This window comes from Pinus tabuliformis, chromosome 5_2, assembly GCF_031772625.1.
Source record: "Pinus tabuliformis cultivar Carrire ecotype Pingquan chromosome 5_2, CPIR1, whole genome shotgun sequence".
NCBI lineage: Eukaryota > Viridiplantae > Streptophyta > Pinopsida > Pinales > Pinaceae > Pinus > Pinus tabuliformis.
In genome coordinates, this window is record NC_142306.1 from 519,559,245 (window position 1) to 519,577,319 (window position 18,075).

An 18,075-nucleotide genomic window follows, 5' to 3' on the forward strand; every position below is an offset into this window, starting at 1 on the left:
ACAGAGGAGACAGATGATGACTGTGCCATGAGTGCTCACACGCCACTTGAGCGAAAGTGGGGAGACATCGAGCTGTAGTCAGACAGACTACAGGCGATGAGGGGCAGGATTCTCAAGGTACCCAACCTCTTGGATTATACCTGGCTACGGGAGCCCCGAAGAGGAGTAGCAGGACTGGCGGATGTCAGTAGAGACGAATGAGGATGAAGCGGCAGAGAGAGATACAGTGCAAGATTCCCAGGACAGCGCGAGGCTAGCATGCTGCAACAGTGCGAAAGGCACAGGAGTGTTGCACCAGTGCAGGATGGCACAGAGAGGTGTGCAACGGTGATAGATGCAAGGAGTTGTTGCAGTAGCACAGAGGTCAAAGAGGGAGCACTTGTCAGCGACAAAGGGAGCTTCAGCATCGAGAGTGTCTCTAGCCTGACAAAGATGTCAGAGTTGGGAGATCAGTTACTTACTTCTCAGTAATTGAGTTGCAGTGCAGTATTTAGCAGTGGCGGTGCTATGGGCAGCACGATGCAGCATGATGAGAGGGGATGCAATGCAGACGCAGTAGTGGCAATGGCAGGGCCATGGGCAGCAGCACGGATGCAGAGGAAGCTGTCATACAGATGCAGCAGTGGCAATGGCAGAGCTATGGGTGGTAGTATGAGATGCAGCAATACAGATGATGGGCAACAAGCCTAGCATCAGGGACCGATGTCGGATGATCAGAGTAATACTCAATAAGGAGTATTGCTAGAGCACAGTCCTCGCTAAGAGGGAGTGTTGATTTGGGGTAGCATCGGATGTGCTATAGCCACGAAATTTGGTGGAGAGGCTAAGGGCACATGAGATTTCCAATACCCAGAAAGGGTTTGGGAAGATTCTAAACAGTTTGGGAGATATTAAAATAATTAATATTTTTAATGGAGTCCCTAAGTCTAAACTTAGGGAAATTAGAATATTAATGTGAATTAATATAAAACTATGTTAGAATGGTCCAAAAGTCATGGATCAAGCCAGATCTAATCTTAGCCGTTGAGTAGGGACTTAATCTCAGCCGTTGATTTGTCAACGAGAGAAGTATAAGAGGAGGCTTGAGGGGTCACTTGGAGAAGACACCAAGAGATCAAGATTTCGACTTTCTGGGGCTGAGTTTGCTAAGAAAGTTGAGAGAGTGATCAGAGTTGCAGCTGAGGGGCAGTGAATACAAAAGCAGAGTGGCAGAGATAGTGTCAGGAGGATCAGTGCAGCAACCAGGAAAGCTGACACAGAGGGCAGAAGCCAGAACTGCACAACTGGAAAGTTGACGCAGAGGGCAAAAGCCAGAACTACCGAAACAGCCGGGAAAGTTGACGCAGAGGGCAAGAGCCGGAACAGCCGAAACTACCAAAACTACCGGGAAAGCTGACGCAGAGGGCAAACGCCAGAACTGTCGAAACTGTCGGGAAAGCTGACGCAGAGGGCAGAAGTCGGAACTGTCGAGAAAGCTGACGCAGAGGGCAGAAGAGGCTAACGCAGTCCCTAGAGGCTGATGCTGTGGTTTTTCGTGGGGCAAATCGAAGTTGAGGAGCTGTCGGAGTGTTTATTTGGGGTTTCAGCTGGAACATCTGTCTCAGATTGAGAGGTGCTACTGCCGAGATTTTTCTCTGTTTAGTGAGTCGGGGTTGGCATCTAGATTGTATTCTAGAGCTGCTTAATAAATCAAACCCTCAGATAGTTGCACCGGTTTTCCCGCATTGGGTTTCTCCAAGGACATTAGTCCAAAAATAACAATGTCATTTGTGTGCTTGTTTTAGTTTCCTTCAGTTGATGATCTGTAATGTGTTGAGCATGCACAAGTATTTATTTTCAGTATTTACATGGTAAATAACTTGTTAATTTACAAGACAAGTAGGTAGGAATAAATCAGCAAAGTGCATGGAGGGTTTCTAACTGTTAGACTTAGAAATTCCAACAGGAAAGATCCTACACATGGGGAAAGGATGAACGACATCCCATCGACATGTCAACCACCGAACGTAGGGAAAGGTGCATCCTACATGTGGGGAAAAGATGAACCACGTCCCACCGACATGTTCACATGTGACAACCAACAAATGCCTATATGCATATCTCACTAGGGTATCCGCAGGAGAAGGTGAACCACGCATCCTACTCATATGCCATAGGAGAAGGTGAACCACTCATCCTATGCATATGTCATCAATAGTAGGAAAAGGTGAACCACTCACCCTACATACAAGTGCCATCAATTATAGGGGAAGGTGAACCACTCACCCTGTACATAACGCACCTATAGGGGAAGGTGAACCACTCACCCTATGGTTGCTCATATCTCCAAGAGGTACTTCAAGCCCCTAGGAATGCTCAGAGCTCAATGTCCAACTCGAGCGTGATTTCCACGACTCTTCCACGACTCCCAACCTCTCTTTCAAGATAATCTTGACTTTACCAAGAGGTCATGACAATAATCTGGTCATTCGGCCAACAATGATGGAGCTTGGTAGCTCTCTAATGTACCATATCAAAGTAAAGTGGTACCCAATACTTGGAGTTCTCGTGGAACATTGATTCTCTGAAAAATGAATCCCACTCAAGAATATTGCAATATACAACGATGGTTATCAGTACATGCTTAAATAGCTTACTGCAGAGCTTCCTCAACCAACTTTCTTCATAATAAGCCATACTTGTTGCTATAAAGATTCAGCTTCAATAGTGCTTTCAGAGCAACCGAATCAAGAGATATAGCACTAGATGTGCTCTTTCCATCCATCATACTGCCAACCGAGCCAGCATCAGAATATTCATGGAATCTTACATTTCAACAGTGTACCTCAAATTATAGATCATAGAATCATAGAGATATCTCAATAAGCAGTTATCCAATATGTGAGGCTCATCCATAGATCAACTCAAGGTCTTCATAACGAGGCATATGACAGATAGGGTATTTATCTAGAACACCGGAGATCCCACAAGATATGCATATGTAGACCAGAAGTTTCTTCATCAGATCTTTAAGTGCATGGACTAGTTCATCAAGGCTAGCTCAACTCCCTCTTACATTGATAAACAAGAGGGTCATCAATCAGATATCATCAATAGCTGCATCTTCAATTAACACGGCTTGACCATAACTTCCTCTGAATATAGGGAAAGTGACCTTGCTAAAAGAGCTCCTTAGGCCCATGTGCCAAAGTCATCAAACATAATCATCCAGCTTCCATGCAGACTTTCAAGTAACAAGGATATATCAGAGTCATTGCCTTTATCATTAAACATTGGGCAAGAGTCATCGGGTCATAGTGCCAAAGATTCTATAGCTCCCTCTGAAGCCTTGTTTCACGTGATCATCTAGCTTTCAATCATTAGCTTCTCATGCAAGAGATGAGACTTTCCACGAGGCAACTGCAAGAGCAAATTTCTAGGAAGCTTCAGGTCAAAGAAGACTGCAGAATCATCATGGTTATTCTTTAATCAAGAGAAGAAATCCTCTCATGATTATTTCAACAGTGTCATGCACTTATTTTCTTAGCTGAACTTCAAAAGCTTCAAGTGTGTTGTATCCCTTGTCAAAGTCAAAAGGTGTTGCAATTTATTTTGTAGCTTCTTCATAGTAGTTGATTTTTCAAAAGATAGACTATCGAGGTTTACATCTGCCTTGTTCACAACTTTGTTTATGAACAAGACTATAACACAGTCATCGATTTATTGGGTCTGCAACATATGACTACTACTACATGTAACGATAATATGCATAATGCTGGAACATAAATGATGGTGAGCTGCATGTGCTGAGATGTCATACATAGGGTAGTGCCACACATAGTAGGACTGATATTGCGTATAACCAAGTGTCTTTACTGCACAGGGTTCTATCCTTGATAACTACAGGTCTTCATGCTTTCAGGAAGACCCTAGCATTACCCCAAAATATCAACACTGTCAATTACTTATCAATAGGTAATCATCATGGTCCATACAAGCATTGTTCTGTTAACAAGGCTTCTCAGCACTGTTCTTGAAATAATTATATTAATATAAGTCCTGTAATAACAAACCCCTAGCTACATTTCCCTGTTCATGTTCAAACTGTGAAGCAAGATCTGACCCTAATCTGAATGTTACGGCCTCTGTCAAGTTCACTGTGACATTCTGCTGATGACGTGTATCAGTGATACAAACAACGACAAGAAGGGAACCTTTACTACTTATCAACACAAGTGATCATATTGCCATGACAACTCTTCAAGCAGCCAATTTTCAACCTGAATTTTAGTCACTGATTAACTTCAGAAAACTTCCCTGAATCTGTTGTCACTGATATGCTGCAAATGGACTCTCTGTTTAACAAGTTGATATCCTTGCCTTTCGAATTCACTCCAAGAGATGTTTCATTTCAACCTGAGCTTTGAATTATTCCAGATTCCAGGAAAGAGAGGAGGCCAAATAGGTCTGTCAACCAAGAGCCATACACCATAATATGATAAACTCTGTCACTGTTGAAGTAAGGGTTACGGTAAGGCATCGTACAAGAGATGAGATGCTGCAAAACTCTAGTTAATTAAAAATAAAAACCCTTACAAAAGCTATTGTTCCATGTGCTCAAACTTAAACTTCAAATAAATGTATTGAACCCTTATTACAGAATTTGGGCTGCCTTAAAACCCTAACAGATCAGACCTTAAGCATAGCCCAAGACTCTTTCATATCAAACAGAAAATTATAAGGTAGACAACTGTTTTGAAGAGAACTTTGAGATCCAAACAATGTGCCGAGATATCATCACAGGTTAGGGCTTGAAGAACACCAATAGGCCTGAAATTGCTTAAAGCTTTAATCATAAAAGAGTCATCAAATCAAACACTGCCAGGATTATATCAACGTTAGAGTTTGAGTTCCTCAAATCAAGCTTAGTTTGCTGCAGAGAAAGGCCACACAAGACCTCAGAGATAGCATCAAGCAGAAAGGTATTATTGCGTAAAAGCCAAATATCAAGCAATCAAAACATCTTCCTTTCTCCCTAGTCCCTTCACAGACTTTTGTACAAAGGTTGGCTCTAAACTGTGACAGATGTATGAGTGTATATATATCCCCTAAAGACTGCCGTGGGAGTTAGTGTAATTTGGTTACTGTACAGACTTTAGATTTCACCCAGAATTGCTTCTTTGATCTGAAAGATTGCTCAGAATGTATGCCGCAAAGGATAACTTATGCCTCGGAGGGTAATCAAGGTCACATAGATCAATCCTTATACTCAGAAATATCAACGAACTATACAAAGGTATAGGTCTTGAATAGAATATGACAGCCCTCATCAAAGATCCAACGCAGATGTTCAAAAATAGAAATGAAACTAGAGGATAGTCTTCAAAACACCCTTCATATCCACCTTAAAGACTGTCACCTTAATTTCCAGCGAAACCAAACAAAAGTGCTTTAAAAATAAACAGAAGTTCTCCTCAAGCCACATGGTCAACCTTAAGATCAGCTTCAAAGAGGGGACCGAAATTCACAGTTGAAATCATACAAATTCCCTCAGAGCTGCATGCAACATGAGCTTGAGAAAAACCAATGAAACCCTACCAAAACCATAACCCATGAAGATATGCCCATAACTATTTCCAACCTCCATGAAGATTAAGCGTTGTTTCCACAGGTCCGAAAGATTTCATAGAGAAGAAAAAGGTGTGAATTTGTCCTCCAAAATGAGCACAGAACTACTGTAATGAACTGTCTGATTAGGTTTTTGGCTTGGACATAGTGATCATAGTGATCATGCCTAGAATTTGGCTTAATGTCACGAGGAGCTCAGTCCTGGGTATGCTTCTATCTTTTGATGTGATGAATCCATCTTAGTGATTGCATTTTCTCTTGCTTGGGCTTGTCCTCACCTTAGCTCTGACACCATGTTAATTTTAGGTTAACATATTCTTCGCTTAAGACAGGTACTTCAAATTCCATATTAGCCCATTTGTTAGTCCTTTTCATTTCTATTAGCAATCACATGAATCATTATCACATTGATAGTGACTTAAGAAAGAACATAAACAATCGAAGCAAAAGACAAGCCAAGACAAGAGAACACCAGAATATGGCTCAAGCCAGGGAAAAACCCCAACATGGGGAAAACCCTTTATCAATTCTTCTTATTATTAATATCAAATGTTCAGCAGAGAGAGAGAGTACAATAAGAATGACTTGCCAATTGACAATTTAATAACATGGACCTTAGAGAAGACAATGACCCAACCAATCTGCTATTCTGATCACTGGTTAGGGTTTGCTATCAGCCTGCTGTAGCCCTCTTTAATCACTGTGGTTTTGCCTTCAATTATTTCTGTTCCTCTTCGCTGCCAACATAGGCTAGTAATTAGCCCTCCAGCATGTCATCCACCTACCTGAGCAGGAGAAACAGGCCTACGGCCTATTCTGTAGCCCAGAATTGCCTCTCAGCCCTCTTATTCCAAGTCAACCAGACCTGCGGCCCACCTGTGTCTCCACACAAAGAATGCGGACGGCTGTTGGAGAGTTCCTCACCCAAGGATCATACCAAACCACCACCCAGCATAGTCCTTAAGCCTGCGGCTAGCAGCCTGCTCCTAACTCGGACCTGTGGAAGACAAATTCACCAAAGAACTGACCCAAACAATTCATCCTCCAAGCTTCTCCAATCTGTGGCTGCCTCAGAAGTATTACCCAAGAGAAGAAAAAATACTTTTTAGGTGTGTGAAATAAGGTTGGAGGACTCTTCCTTTTATAGAAGATGGAGAAGGGTTCCACTAGATTATTTTATCCCAAGCTGACCTTGTCAATTTGCACATGTGAGGGTTTTAATTCGAAAACACATTTCTCCTTGACCAAATTTGATGATCTTTAGGTCGATTTTGGTCTTCTCGAAAAGAGGAATTTAATGCAATAATTATCTCCATCAAATGAGCTGTCCAAAGTGGAATTTGGCCCTAGTTGCCAATTTTAACAGGTCTATTACATGATGACAAGGACTGACACATGACACAACCCTAGAAGCACTCAATGGGTGCTTAGACCTAGAAACATAATAAATAGGACATCAAAAAATAATTTTCATTTTATCTTTACAATAATTTTTCTTTTTCTTCTTTTACAAATACATATAAATTTCATCATGTCATGAGCCATACAACAATTATGAATACCAATACTAGTTACATTTTCAACACTAAGACTATGAGAATATAGGAAATTTAACTTTTTGTTGGCTTGTTGGGGCCTGACTCAGGTTCGGAGGTGATTTAGCCAAACAAATCTCGGTATTATTGGCCCTTTCGACAACAGTCCGCGGAGCACGGACTGAGATCTCACCCGAAGTCGTATGGGAGGGTGCTAGAACCAGGTTTCCGCACCCTAGGGATGTCTTGATGATTTTCGGTTCGACCCTTCGCACGTGCTGCTTCGCGCAGCTATCTATCCCTTGCAACCATGAAGCTGCCTCCGCGCAGCCCTGTTTGTAGCGTGAAGAGAGCATTGCCCTGATTCCTTATACTTACTGCAGTATTATTATAGTACTTAACTTATCTGTGTGAGCCCAGTATTCTTATCTAAGTTGCAGGAAACGCAGGTACAGGGTCCGTTTCCGGCCGGAAACGAAACGGAAACGCGTTTCCGCGTACCGTACGGCCGGAAACGCGTTTCCAGGCCCTACGGGCCCCGTTTCCCCAAAAAAATGACTTGTTTTTAAATTTTATTTTTTTTTCTAATTAGTTTTTAAATTTTTTTAGGGTTCCTAAGCTGTTCTAGAAACCATTTCTAAAGTTATAAAAGAAGCAGTGCTAACCCCAGTACCATAGTAAAAGTCTGCGCCTCATATCTGTCCAACCATTTCTAAAGTTATAGTTATATATATATATATATATATATATATATATATATATATATATATATAGATATATATATATATATATATATATATATATATATATATTCGCGTTTCCCCGTTTCCAAAATTTGGGGAGGTCGCGTTTCGTTTCGCTTCCGCGTTTCGTTTCGCTTCCCCGTTTCCCCGTTTCGTGCAACTTAGATTCTTATTTATCATTCAACATTCATATAAGTGCGTGCAATCATCAAACAGTATAAATGCATAAAAGTAAGAGGAAACCCAGATACACAGTATTTAGAATCAACCTTATCTTTATTAAGTCTTCCTTCCCTCTGCACTCAGCTGCAGGGGTCTGCGCACTCAGCGGCAGACTCTACTAGGCCTTTGCGCACTCAGCTGCAAAGCCTCTTTCTACTACTACGACCCAGTATGCTTAGACTCTTCTTCTATCCATGAACCATTCCTATTCTACTCTCTCTATCTTTTGCTCTTACAATTTAGAGCCTCGCTCTATTTATACAATCCCATGGTCCACAGACCATGGGTAGGCTGACATTACATCATACTATTTTACATAACTTAGGGCAGACTACCCTATGACTCAATCATATTTTTCGCGCTCCGTGCCCGCAATTCGCGAAGTCTTACAAAACCTTTAACCAAAACTTGGGCTTTGAGCCCCAAAAACATGTTGTGGGGGGATTCCATGCCCAACACTTTCACTTGTATGTATTTAAGTGAAATTATAAAATGATATTATTTCCCACTTTTACTAAGCGGTTACTATAAGTTGTCTTGAACTACTTCTCGCACGTTCACACCTAACCTATGCAAGAAGCTTTTGCTCAAGCTATATTTCTTGATAGGAGGAATGCTTGCATGCCTCAATTCATCTCTGGTAAAAGCATACTTCACTTGGCCCATCTACCCATGCAAGAAAGGCACATTAGGGTTAGGGTTAGGGTTAGGGTTTGAACATTTTAGTTACGGCATCATTGAGCATGTTTCGATATTCATTGTACCTTTTCTTCTTCTTAGTCTATTAAGAAGTAGGGCACACCATTACGGTGGTTCAAGAGATTTTGTTTTTGAGCTATTGCATTTAGTTTAATGTTTCCAGATTTAATATAAAACCATTGAAGTTGTTTTAAGAGTTCATCTTTTTTCATGTTTGTTGTTCATAATATCAGCAGTATGTGTTTGTAGGTTAGTGTATTTTGTAGCTTTAATTTTGATTGGTGTTCAGTTCTAGCTATCTAAGGTTTTACGTTAAATTCCTGGGTGCAGAATCTGTTTACCATCGTCTGATTTTTTACAAAGAAAAAGGGTGAAAAAGCTGGTCAACTAAAAAATACATAAATTATGATTTTGATAAAAAAATATATTCATGTACACAAATGTAAATCCAAACCATTAGACACCAAATATGCAAAGGTTCTCATGTATATAGCACCTATGGGTGAACATAGCAAAATGGCACCAAGTGCAATACATATCTGAACCAAAATACATAAAGCATTGAGGCTCTGAATGGCTGCTAGAGTCCAAACATAATTGCAATGTTCCCTATGGATTAATTGCCCAACGGAGGACAAATTAGCCTATCCAACCCTATAGGATATAGTCACTGATAAAGGGGGAAACCCATTATCTAATGTTTTGAGGCAACATTGGTTAAAAAATTTTGAAGTAGCTATGGAAAAAAGCCCAAATTGGGGATTGCACATGAAGCCCTCACATTAGATCAAGGAGGAGAAAACCCCATGAGAAATCTATAAATAAAGGATAGTTGGAATGAGTTTGGATCATCGATTTGGAATTGAATTGCCTCTATTTTTCTTGAGCTTGAGGCTCTGAGGGTTTTAAGAGCCCTTCTTGATTAGTTTTGGTGGAGGTGATCCCACCCTAGCTAATCCCCTGTCTAGTTCCGGTGGAGGTGATCCCACCCTGGCTAAACTATTTTTCTGTCCTATTACAACTTATTTCTCTTGTAGAAGCTCAGTTTATGTTCTGGTTAGTAGGTAAGGAGTTATGTGGTTAATTCATTAGTCAACAGACTCAGTCTTCAAGGATCAGCGGAGGCCTATTCCTGAGAAACCCTCTCGAATCTCCCTTAAAGCTGACAGCAAGTTCTGAGGCAGCAAGACACATCTACGGTCCGAGGGCTGCAGACTATTGGCCACAGGGCCGCGGGGCAGAGGGCCTAAGGTCCTGATTTTGGCAACGAATCATAAACAGGGTCACCATCAAACCTCAGCTTCGGATTTGGAACAGCGGACCAGTCCGGGCAAAGGAGTCAGATCATAGCAGTGAACAATAAGCAAGCGGGTATGGAAAGGAAGTCTGTCAGGGCAGCCATATACCTAGCCCAGTTAGAGCAACACCAGTGTAACAGAATTCTTAGCCAATTATTTTGTGAGTTGATTAAAGTTGTATGGGATCAGTTGTTAACTGAAGTTGATGATTTATGTTGTTGTAGGGTAATAGTAGCAACTGCTGAATTGGCTAGGATTAACTTGTGACTACATTATCAGTACTAAAAGGATCAATACTGTCAGGGTGTAACAACACTAGTAAACGGTTGTGGAACCAATAAAGGTTACTGAATTTTTAATTATGTTTATCTATAGCTTAGTTACAATTGATGCAGTATGTGGATGGTACTTCTCACTACTGCATTTTTTAATCATCATTGTGGAAAGTTGTAAGGACTCTTGTGACATTAGTGCAATATTTTTCCATGCTTGAAACCCTAAGGGCGGAAAAATCCCCGGGATACTACAGTAGCATCAGAGCTGGCTCACCCTGCTAACCTGTGAGAAATTGGGTTAATGCCACTAACCAAGATCTTCAGGGAAGGTTTCAATGGAGGATTGGCAAAAGCAAACATGGGAAAAAACCAGGCAAACTATAGCTGCTTAAATGCAGCAGAACCAACAATTGATAAATCAGCTTCTGGTCACTACATCACAACATGGAACCAAGCCATTTGGCACTCTTCAGGCAATGCCTTAGATGACTATTGGTCAAATAGGGCAGCCTTCTCCTTTTGTTCAATATGGAATATCTAGTCTGGCCGTTGATGAAAAACCTATGCAAGTCAGGGCAACACTTCTGTTGACTCCAAAGGCAAATGCCAAGATGACATCACCCAAAGCACTTGATCAACAAGCAGGGTCAATTAATGCCCAACAAAAAACCCTTAAGTTGAGGGATAACATTCATCTACTTAAGCACAGTAATAATCAGCTGGATACTACAAGAGATATGGATTATGAGGCCCTGCGTGTGAGGATAAAGGAAATTGTGGCACAACATGCAAAACAGCTACAGAAAGAATAAGAAGAGAAAACGGAAAAGCAGAAGGCAAAAACTTTTGCAAAATTGAAATAGTTGAACAGAAGGGCTCTTGCAAAATTGGGAGAGTTGAACAGAAGAGCTGCAACATCTCAAGAGCAGGAAAGTCCTAAAGGTGAAACTATATCTAGTGGTGCGAGTGGTGTAGACAAGAAGCATGAGGAAGTTGGAATTGAAGGCACAAGTATTCTTCAGACTCCAGGCCAAGTGGTTGATCAAGAACTTCAAATTCAAATGGCTAGTTTAGAAGGTTATCTGAAGGTATCCAGAAATGGCGGCCACTCCCAAACTCATTCAAGTTCACCCACCAATGTTGAACATCAAATCCCTCCATATCAAGAGACTTCTGGGCCAAAATCCGACACTACAGATGATTCAGACATTACAGAAATTGGAGTTGAGTTATGTACGGGTGGAGATCAGACATGTTCAGTTCCTTATGAACTCCTTGACTTACCAGACTTGAAGCAAATTTTGTCTTTGGAAACATGGAATATTTGTTAGACGGAGGAGGATAGGTACAATATTACAACATACCTTCCTAACATGGACCAGCAAACATTCCACCTAACTCTTAAGCAACTGCTTGGAGAAGAAAAAAGGAATTTTATCAGTCCTCTGGAAAAGTTCTTTGATAGACTTAAAAGTGGGTTGTGCCCCCCTAAAGTATCTCGTTACATGGAAAGATCGCTGTACTTGCAAAGGAAGTTGCATTACTATTCATTGAAGAATTATCACAATAATATGGTGAATAACTTTATGGAGATGCACAAGATCTGGAAAAGTTGTCTTCTAGGGGCAGGTGTAGAAGAACGGCTTAGAATTTGGTACTCCAGCAAAAATCAGAAGGGAAATCATATAGTAATCTCACCTCCTGAAGTATCCGTGAAGCTTGAAGATTTGAAGAATGAAAGCATTATTGATAGTTCTGTCTCCTGTGAGCTCAAATCTGAGCCTACAGCCAATCTAGAAGACATAGAAGATGAGCATGAACATCCGAGGGCAAACTAGGAAATGAGGGCAATGAAGCTGACAGACATTGCACTGGTAGAACTGAAAGTGATGAAAGCCATGTAGGATATGTATGGGTGATAAGTTTGATGAAAGGGAAAATTATGCAGCACCCGAACATGCAATTGCTTGAGGACAAGCAATGTTGGGAAGGGGGGGACTGTAATGTTCCCTATGGAATAAATGCCCAAGGGAGGACAAATTAGCCTATCCAACCCCATACGATATAGTTGATAAAGGGAGAAACCCATTATCCATTGTTTTGGGGCAACATTGGGTAAATTTTGGGGTAGTTGGGGGAAAAAAGCCCAAATTGAGGGTTGCACATGAACCCCACACATTAGGTTAAGGAGGAGGAAACCCCATGAGAAAATCTATAAATAAAAGAGAGTTGGAATCATTTTGGATCATCGATTTGGAATTGAATTGTCTCTGTTTTTCTTGAGACTGAGGCTCTGAGGATTTTAAAACCCCTTCTTGATTAGTTTCAGTGGAGGTGATCCCACCCTAGCTAATCTCCTGTCTAGTTTCGGTCAAGGTGATCCCACCCTAGCTAGACTCCTTTTCTGTCATGTTACAACTTATTTCTCTTGTAGCAGCTCGGCTTATGTTCAGGTTAGCAGGGAAGGAGTACTTTGGTTAATTCATTAGTCAATAGACTCAGTCTTCAAGGATCAGCAGAGGCCTACTCCTGAGAAACCCTCATCTAGGGCCCAAGGGCCACAGGCAGGGCTGCAGGTCCCGATTCTGGCAGTGAATCATAAACAGGCTCATCATCATACCTCAGCTTCGGATTTGGAATAGCAGGCCAGTCAGAGCAGAGGAGTCTGATCAGAGCAGTGAACAACAAGCAAGTGGGTCTCGAAAGGAAGTCTGTCAGGGCAGCAAGATACCCAGCCCAGTTAGGGCAACACCAGTATAACAGAATTCTTAGCCAATTATTCTGTGAATTGATTAAAGTTGTGTGGGATCAGTTGTTAATTGAAGTTGATGATTTATGGTGCTGTAGGGTAATAGTAGCAACTGCTGAATTGGGTAGCATTAACTTGTGACTACATTATCAGTACTAAAAGGATCAATACTGTCAGGGTGTAACAGCCCTAGTAAACGGTTGTGGAACCAATAAAGGTTACTGAATTTTTAATTATGTTTATCTATAGTTTAGTTACAATTGATGCATTATGTGGATGGTACTTCTCACTACTGCATTTTTTAATCATCATTGTGGAAAGTTGTAAGGATTCTTGTGACATTAGTGCAATATTTTTCCATGTTTGAAACCCTAAGGGCAGAAAAATCCCCTTGGGATACTACAATAATCATCCTACAGTCTTCATTCCAATCACACAACATAATTATCCAAATCTAGATCCTCTACATTCTCCACATGGGCATGCTCAGAATCTTGACTCAAGACCCCTGGTCCAACACCAATGTTTGTACCCTGTGGCGAAGAGGCTGCAAGACAATCCAGGATAAGTCCATCCATCTTGTGGCAGTGGAAGTGACTGCAAGATAATCCAGGAAAAGTCCATCCAAGATAAAGGAGGGCATCAGTGAATAGATGAAAATTGGGTATTATGGTAGTTGTGGCATTTTTGTTTTTTGTTTTTTTTTCATCTTTCACTTTTTTTGGAGGTGGGGCTGCATCGGTACATAACCAGTCAAACCAGCTGGTTTTGTCCTAAACCAAACAGTTCAGATCCCAAACAAAACTGGTTTAGTTGACCTGCTCCAACCAGAAACCCACAAATCACTCTAAAAATGCCTATGCATGTCTGGTTCATCTGGTTCTGGTAACCATGCTACACAGAACGGTTCAGGTTATTCAACAAAAACGTCTACATTGGACCAATTTAAACCAGATTCAAGTCAATTCCGAAATTAGTAGTTTATCTCACCATAGTGAAGAAGTTGGAGAACTGATACAACACCCACGAGTCTGTGCTGTAGATACTAACTACCATTCAACAAATCCAGAGCAAACAAACATGAGTCGCATTATTTGAAGTTTGGGGTAGATTGCTACTTGCTTGTGGGAAGTTTTGAGAATTCTTGTCTGCTGCAGATTGCTAGTTACTCGTCAGAGTTAGACAAAACAAGAGAGGCTGGCATTCAAGTTTGCCAATTCATGTAGGATCTCTCAGAGTATCGTGTGCATAGAACTGGGAATTCTGCTTCACTGCTTGACAGAAGTCATTCTAGTGGCAGCTTGGGCAAACTCTCCAAAAGTTTCCAAGTCAGTTGAAAAGCTATTATAATTAAATTACTTCTACATATTTTGAAATGCAAGGTTCAAAGGGATCTACCGTCTTTCATATAATCAACATCTAGAGGCATAGGTATTGAGAAAGAAACTCCAAACGTACTCAAATTCACAAAAAAATCTGTCAATTGACAAGGGACTGGTTCCAAAACGATAGAAATACATTGCCATTCGGCATAGGTTAGGAGAAAAAGCCAAGAATACATACTGAACTGCAGAACCTCGTTGAAAGCTTTAGAGAAGACTTTGCAAATAAACTTGAGGACAGGGACACGGAGATTCTTCTTTACAAGAATATCTGGAATGAATCTGAACCGGCATTGGAAGTGTGAAATTAAGTACATTTAAACCGATCTCGATTCTTGAGGCATTGAACAATTTGACAGTTTCAGAAGGGATTGGTATGGACATCCCACAGTGAGAGCGTGGGACTTAAATGACTAACACGCACCAAGTTATGTTTAGACCTGAGTTTTGGCCAGCTCGAAATCAGAATCATTTGACATGATGATGGCTGGCCAATCCAGCAAATGCATACTGGATGGTCCCCAACAGCTGAAAAGTCGCTACTAGCAAGAACCAACTTGGTGCCTTCCCCCCTCCCAGCTAAAGCAAAAACCAGTCCCAGATGACAACCAGTGAAAGAATGTGAACGCAACATTAGAGAACCAAATGCAGAATAGAACGTTGATCAAAATGCTAACGTGGGCTGTTCCTTCTAATCTGTTTACATTTCAAACCTTCTTGCACTGGTAAGTTAGCATTTTTTTTGTTTGTTAGTTTATGTGAGTCCCGAGATGACTGGCACGACTAACCTGTGGCTTGAGTAGCCGCAACCCAGGGGCATCTAAGCCGTCAAAATCACCCGGGGATCGCACCCTTAGCATGGCTAGATTTTTGCCCACGGAGTTTCGAACCGGTGACTTTTACAGCATGAAGTGCCTTAATAGAACACCCTCTCACCATCTGCTCTACACCCAGTGGGTTGTGGTAAGCTAGCATTTTGGATGAACACGTGAGTTTTGTTTTGTTGATTGCACTATAGTCATGAGACTGGTTTTGGTTTTCCAGTATTTTAAAGTTGTTTCTGTTAGTCTAACAGTCCTTAGCCATGTTTTATGTTGTGCACAATCTGTAGAAGAACTTTCGTTTTGGACAGCCAGCTGATGACATTGTATGTATTACCTTTCTCCCTTTCGAATATAAAATGAAGAAAACATAGTATCGGGAGAACTCTATGAAAAACAAAAGTTGGGAACTTGCCTTTCGTAGATTTCGAATCCATTCCAAATCTAAGTGTGACGAAGCAGTACTGCTTTTGTGCGAATCTTGTGAAAGGCTCTTGGCATCAGTAATGGAGGTGGCTGGGTCACGTTTATTGCACCAGAAAAATCGCCATTTCTGCCAAGCCATAATAAGAATGTTAAGTTCGTGGAGATAGGATACCTTATATTATTCAGCAAGGAAAAAAAATCCAACAAAATGTGCTTTTTGTTACTGTGCTTGGTACATAACATCATAGAGAAGAACATCGTTACAGATGATGTATTATCAGAGAAAAAAAAAAAAAAAAAGGGTTCCGGACACCAAATTCTAACAGCAATTGATATAGTGAATGGGGCATTCGTTCACAGGTGAGACCAACAAAAGTGTCAAGCAAAGGTTCAGCCTCACCCATATGGCATGAGTTTCTAAAGGATCAAGTCGGGTGCAACTCCCTGTTGTAATATTTATTCCTCAAACTTGGCACCTGAGCCAACGGAAGTCTGTTCTTTGCGGTGAGGCCACTTGGCGAGGGATCTAAGAATGGATAAAACTTATTAAAATTAAATTTAAATCTAAAAATAAAAATAAAAAATAGCAACCTCAATTTTGCTACCCACCTCGAAAAACATGCTACAAGAACAAGACCTGAGCCCTACAGTCACTGAATGAACAAACTTATTATTAAACCAAATGCCCCATTGCACTTCACAAGACCTGAGCCTTCCAGTTACTGGTTTAACAACCTTATTTTGACACCAAATGCCCCCATTGCAATTCTTTTGAAGATATGCCAATGTTTGTAAAGTTGCCAAAACAAAATTTATTTAAATTTTAAAAAGAAGAGGGTCTGCCAGTCTACCTGTCTTATTTTGGGAGGAGAACCATCTTTCTGCCACCAGCTAACAGTGCAAAAGGGTCTTCGAAGCAACCTCTGTTTTTGAATTACAACAAAATTTGCCCGCAATTTAACACTGGAATCCTTGGTTGAACGATGCAGAATCGCAGGCGGAGGGGGCACCCAGGACTGCCCACATAGGCAATGGGACAGATTTGCCATTGGGTAGATAGATCCCCACTGGCAAAAGCCCGATCCAAACCAGGTGTCAAAAGTTCACCATCACTCCAAAACTCGCAATGGTAATTGAAATTAGGAGCCAGAAGCTAGCATGGCTGCACAAAATACTTATCACAAGGGATAACTACATAGAATAATCTTGTGAATACCCATAAACCCCAGCGCCCCAACACAGAGAAAGCAGTGCTCACAATAGTAAATTAATCAAGGCCTCTCCCCTGAGAGATCAGATTGATCAGAAGCTCAACAAATTTCATGAACTTAAAAACACGTTCAGAAAACCTCTGAAAGATGCTTCAGGAGGCTCAAAACGTTTCAGACTATAGTAGACAACGTTCCAAACGCTGGAAGAAGTCTGTGCTAAATAGTTCTTTCCAAAAAAGCTAATATAGATCTGAAACCTTGAGATATTAACCACAAAGCAATGGATTTGAAGAATAATAATAATAACGTGTTTCACAAATGTTTTTTCATATTTTTTTGCATTGGTGTCAAGAAGGGTGAAGAGTGTGGTAATTTATATTAAAGAGTTTTGTATTTTATTTTATTTTCATTTTCCTTGGTGTTAAGAAGGGCGAAGACCATTGTATTTATTTTTTTCCATTTGTGTTAATAAGGGCGAAGAGTGTGGAATCGGTGGAAGTTTGATGTGTTTTGATTTATTAAAAATAAAAGATAAAATGAATGTGGTTTAGTGATGGTGATAATAAACATTTGATGTTTAAAGCTGTGGAGCTTGAAATGTTGAATATATATATATGTGTATGAGATTATATTAAAAAGTAGTAAGTGTAAATGGATTTTATTTTTTTTTTAATTAGATTGATTTTGGGATAGTTTAATTTCTCAAAAATAGTTTTCATTCTTAATTTCTCTCCATTAAGTTTGAACATAAGACATAGTAGGGACTAAACTCCACTCAAATCGAGTCGCAATCATTAAGAAATCATTTTTATTTTTTATTTTTTATATGAGATATAAAAAATTTCTCATGAAAAAAATTATAATATATAGTTTAATATATGTTTATCAAAAATTATTATTAAAAATATTATACAAATGAGAGGGGTGGTAAGAGCTCAGCTTCTTCGAACATAAGAAAAAAAGTTAATGGGCCAAGACTTAGAGGCATTTAGCGAGAGTGAAATTTTGCCCCCCTTATGGACCACCAACAGGTAGTTCCAAGTGGCGTGGTTTTTCTTGGATAATGGTGATGAGTCAACTTGTATTTGCAGATAGTAGTGAATAATG

The 18,075-nt window shown here is 40.5% G+C and overlaps 1 protein-coding gene across 2 annotated transcripts in view; it reads right to left on the bottom strand.

Annotated features, from left to right (window-relative positions):
• Positions 1-17,300, bottom strand: part of LOC149159966 (uncharacterized) — a 91,706-nt gene extending 74,406 nt beyond the window's left edge. The window contains exons 1-2 of one of the 2 annotated variants that reach the window (XM_089436595.1): positions 16,609-17,300; positions 15,743-15,884 (exon numbers count right to left, since the gene is read on the bottom strand). In XM_089436595.1, the coding sequence (XP_089292721.1) occupies positions 15,743-15,884; positions 16,609-16,806 (340 nt within the window). In that variant the 5' untranslated portion in view covers positions 16,807-17,300. The remainder of the gene's footprint in view (positions 1-15,742; positions 15,885-16,608) is intronic. The other variant, XM_089436594.1, reaches the window with a different exon arrangement.
• Between the last annotated feature and the right edge of the window lie 775 nt (positions 17,301-18,075).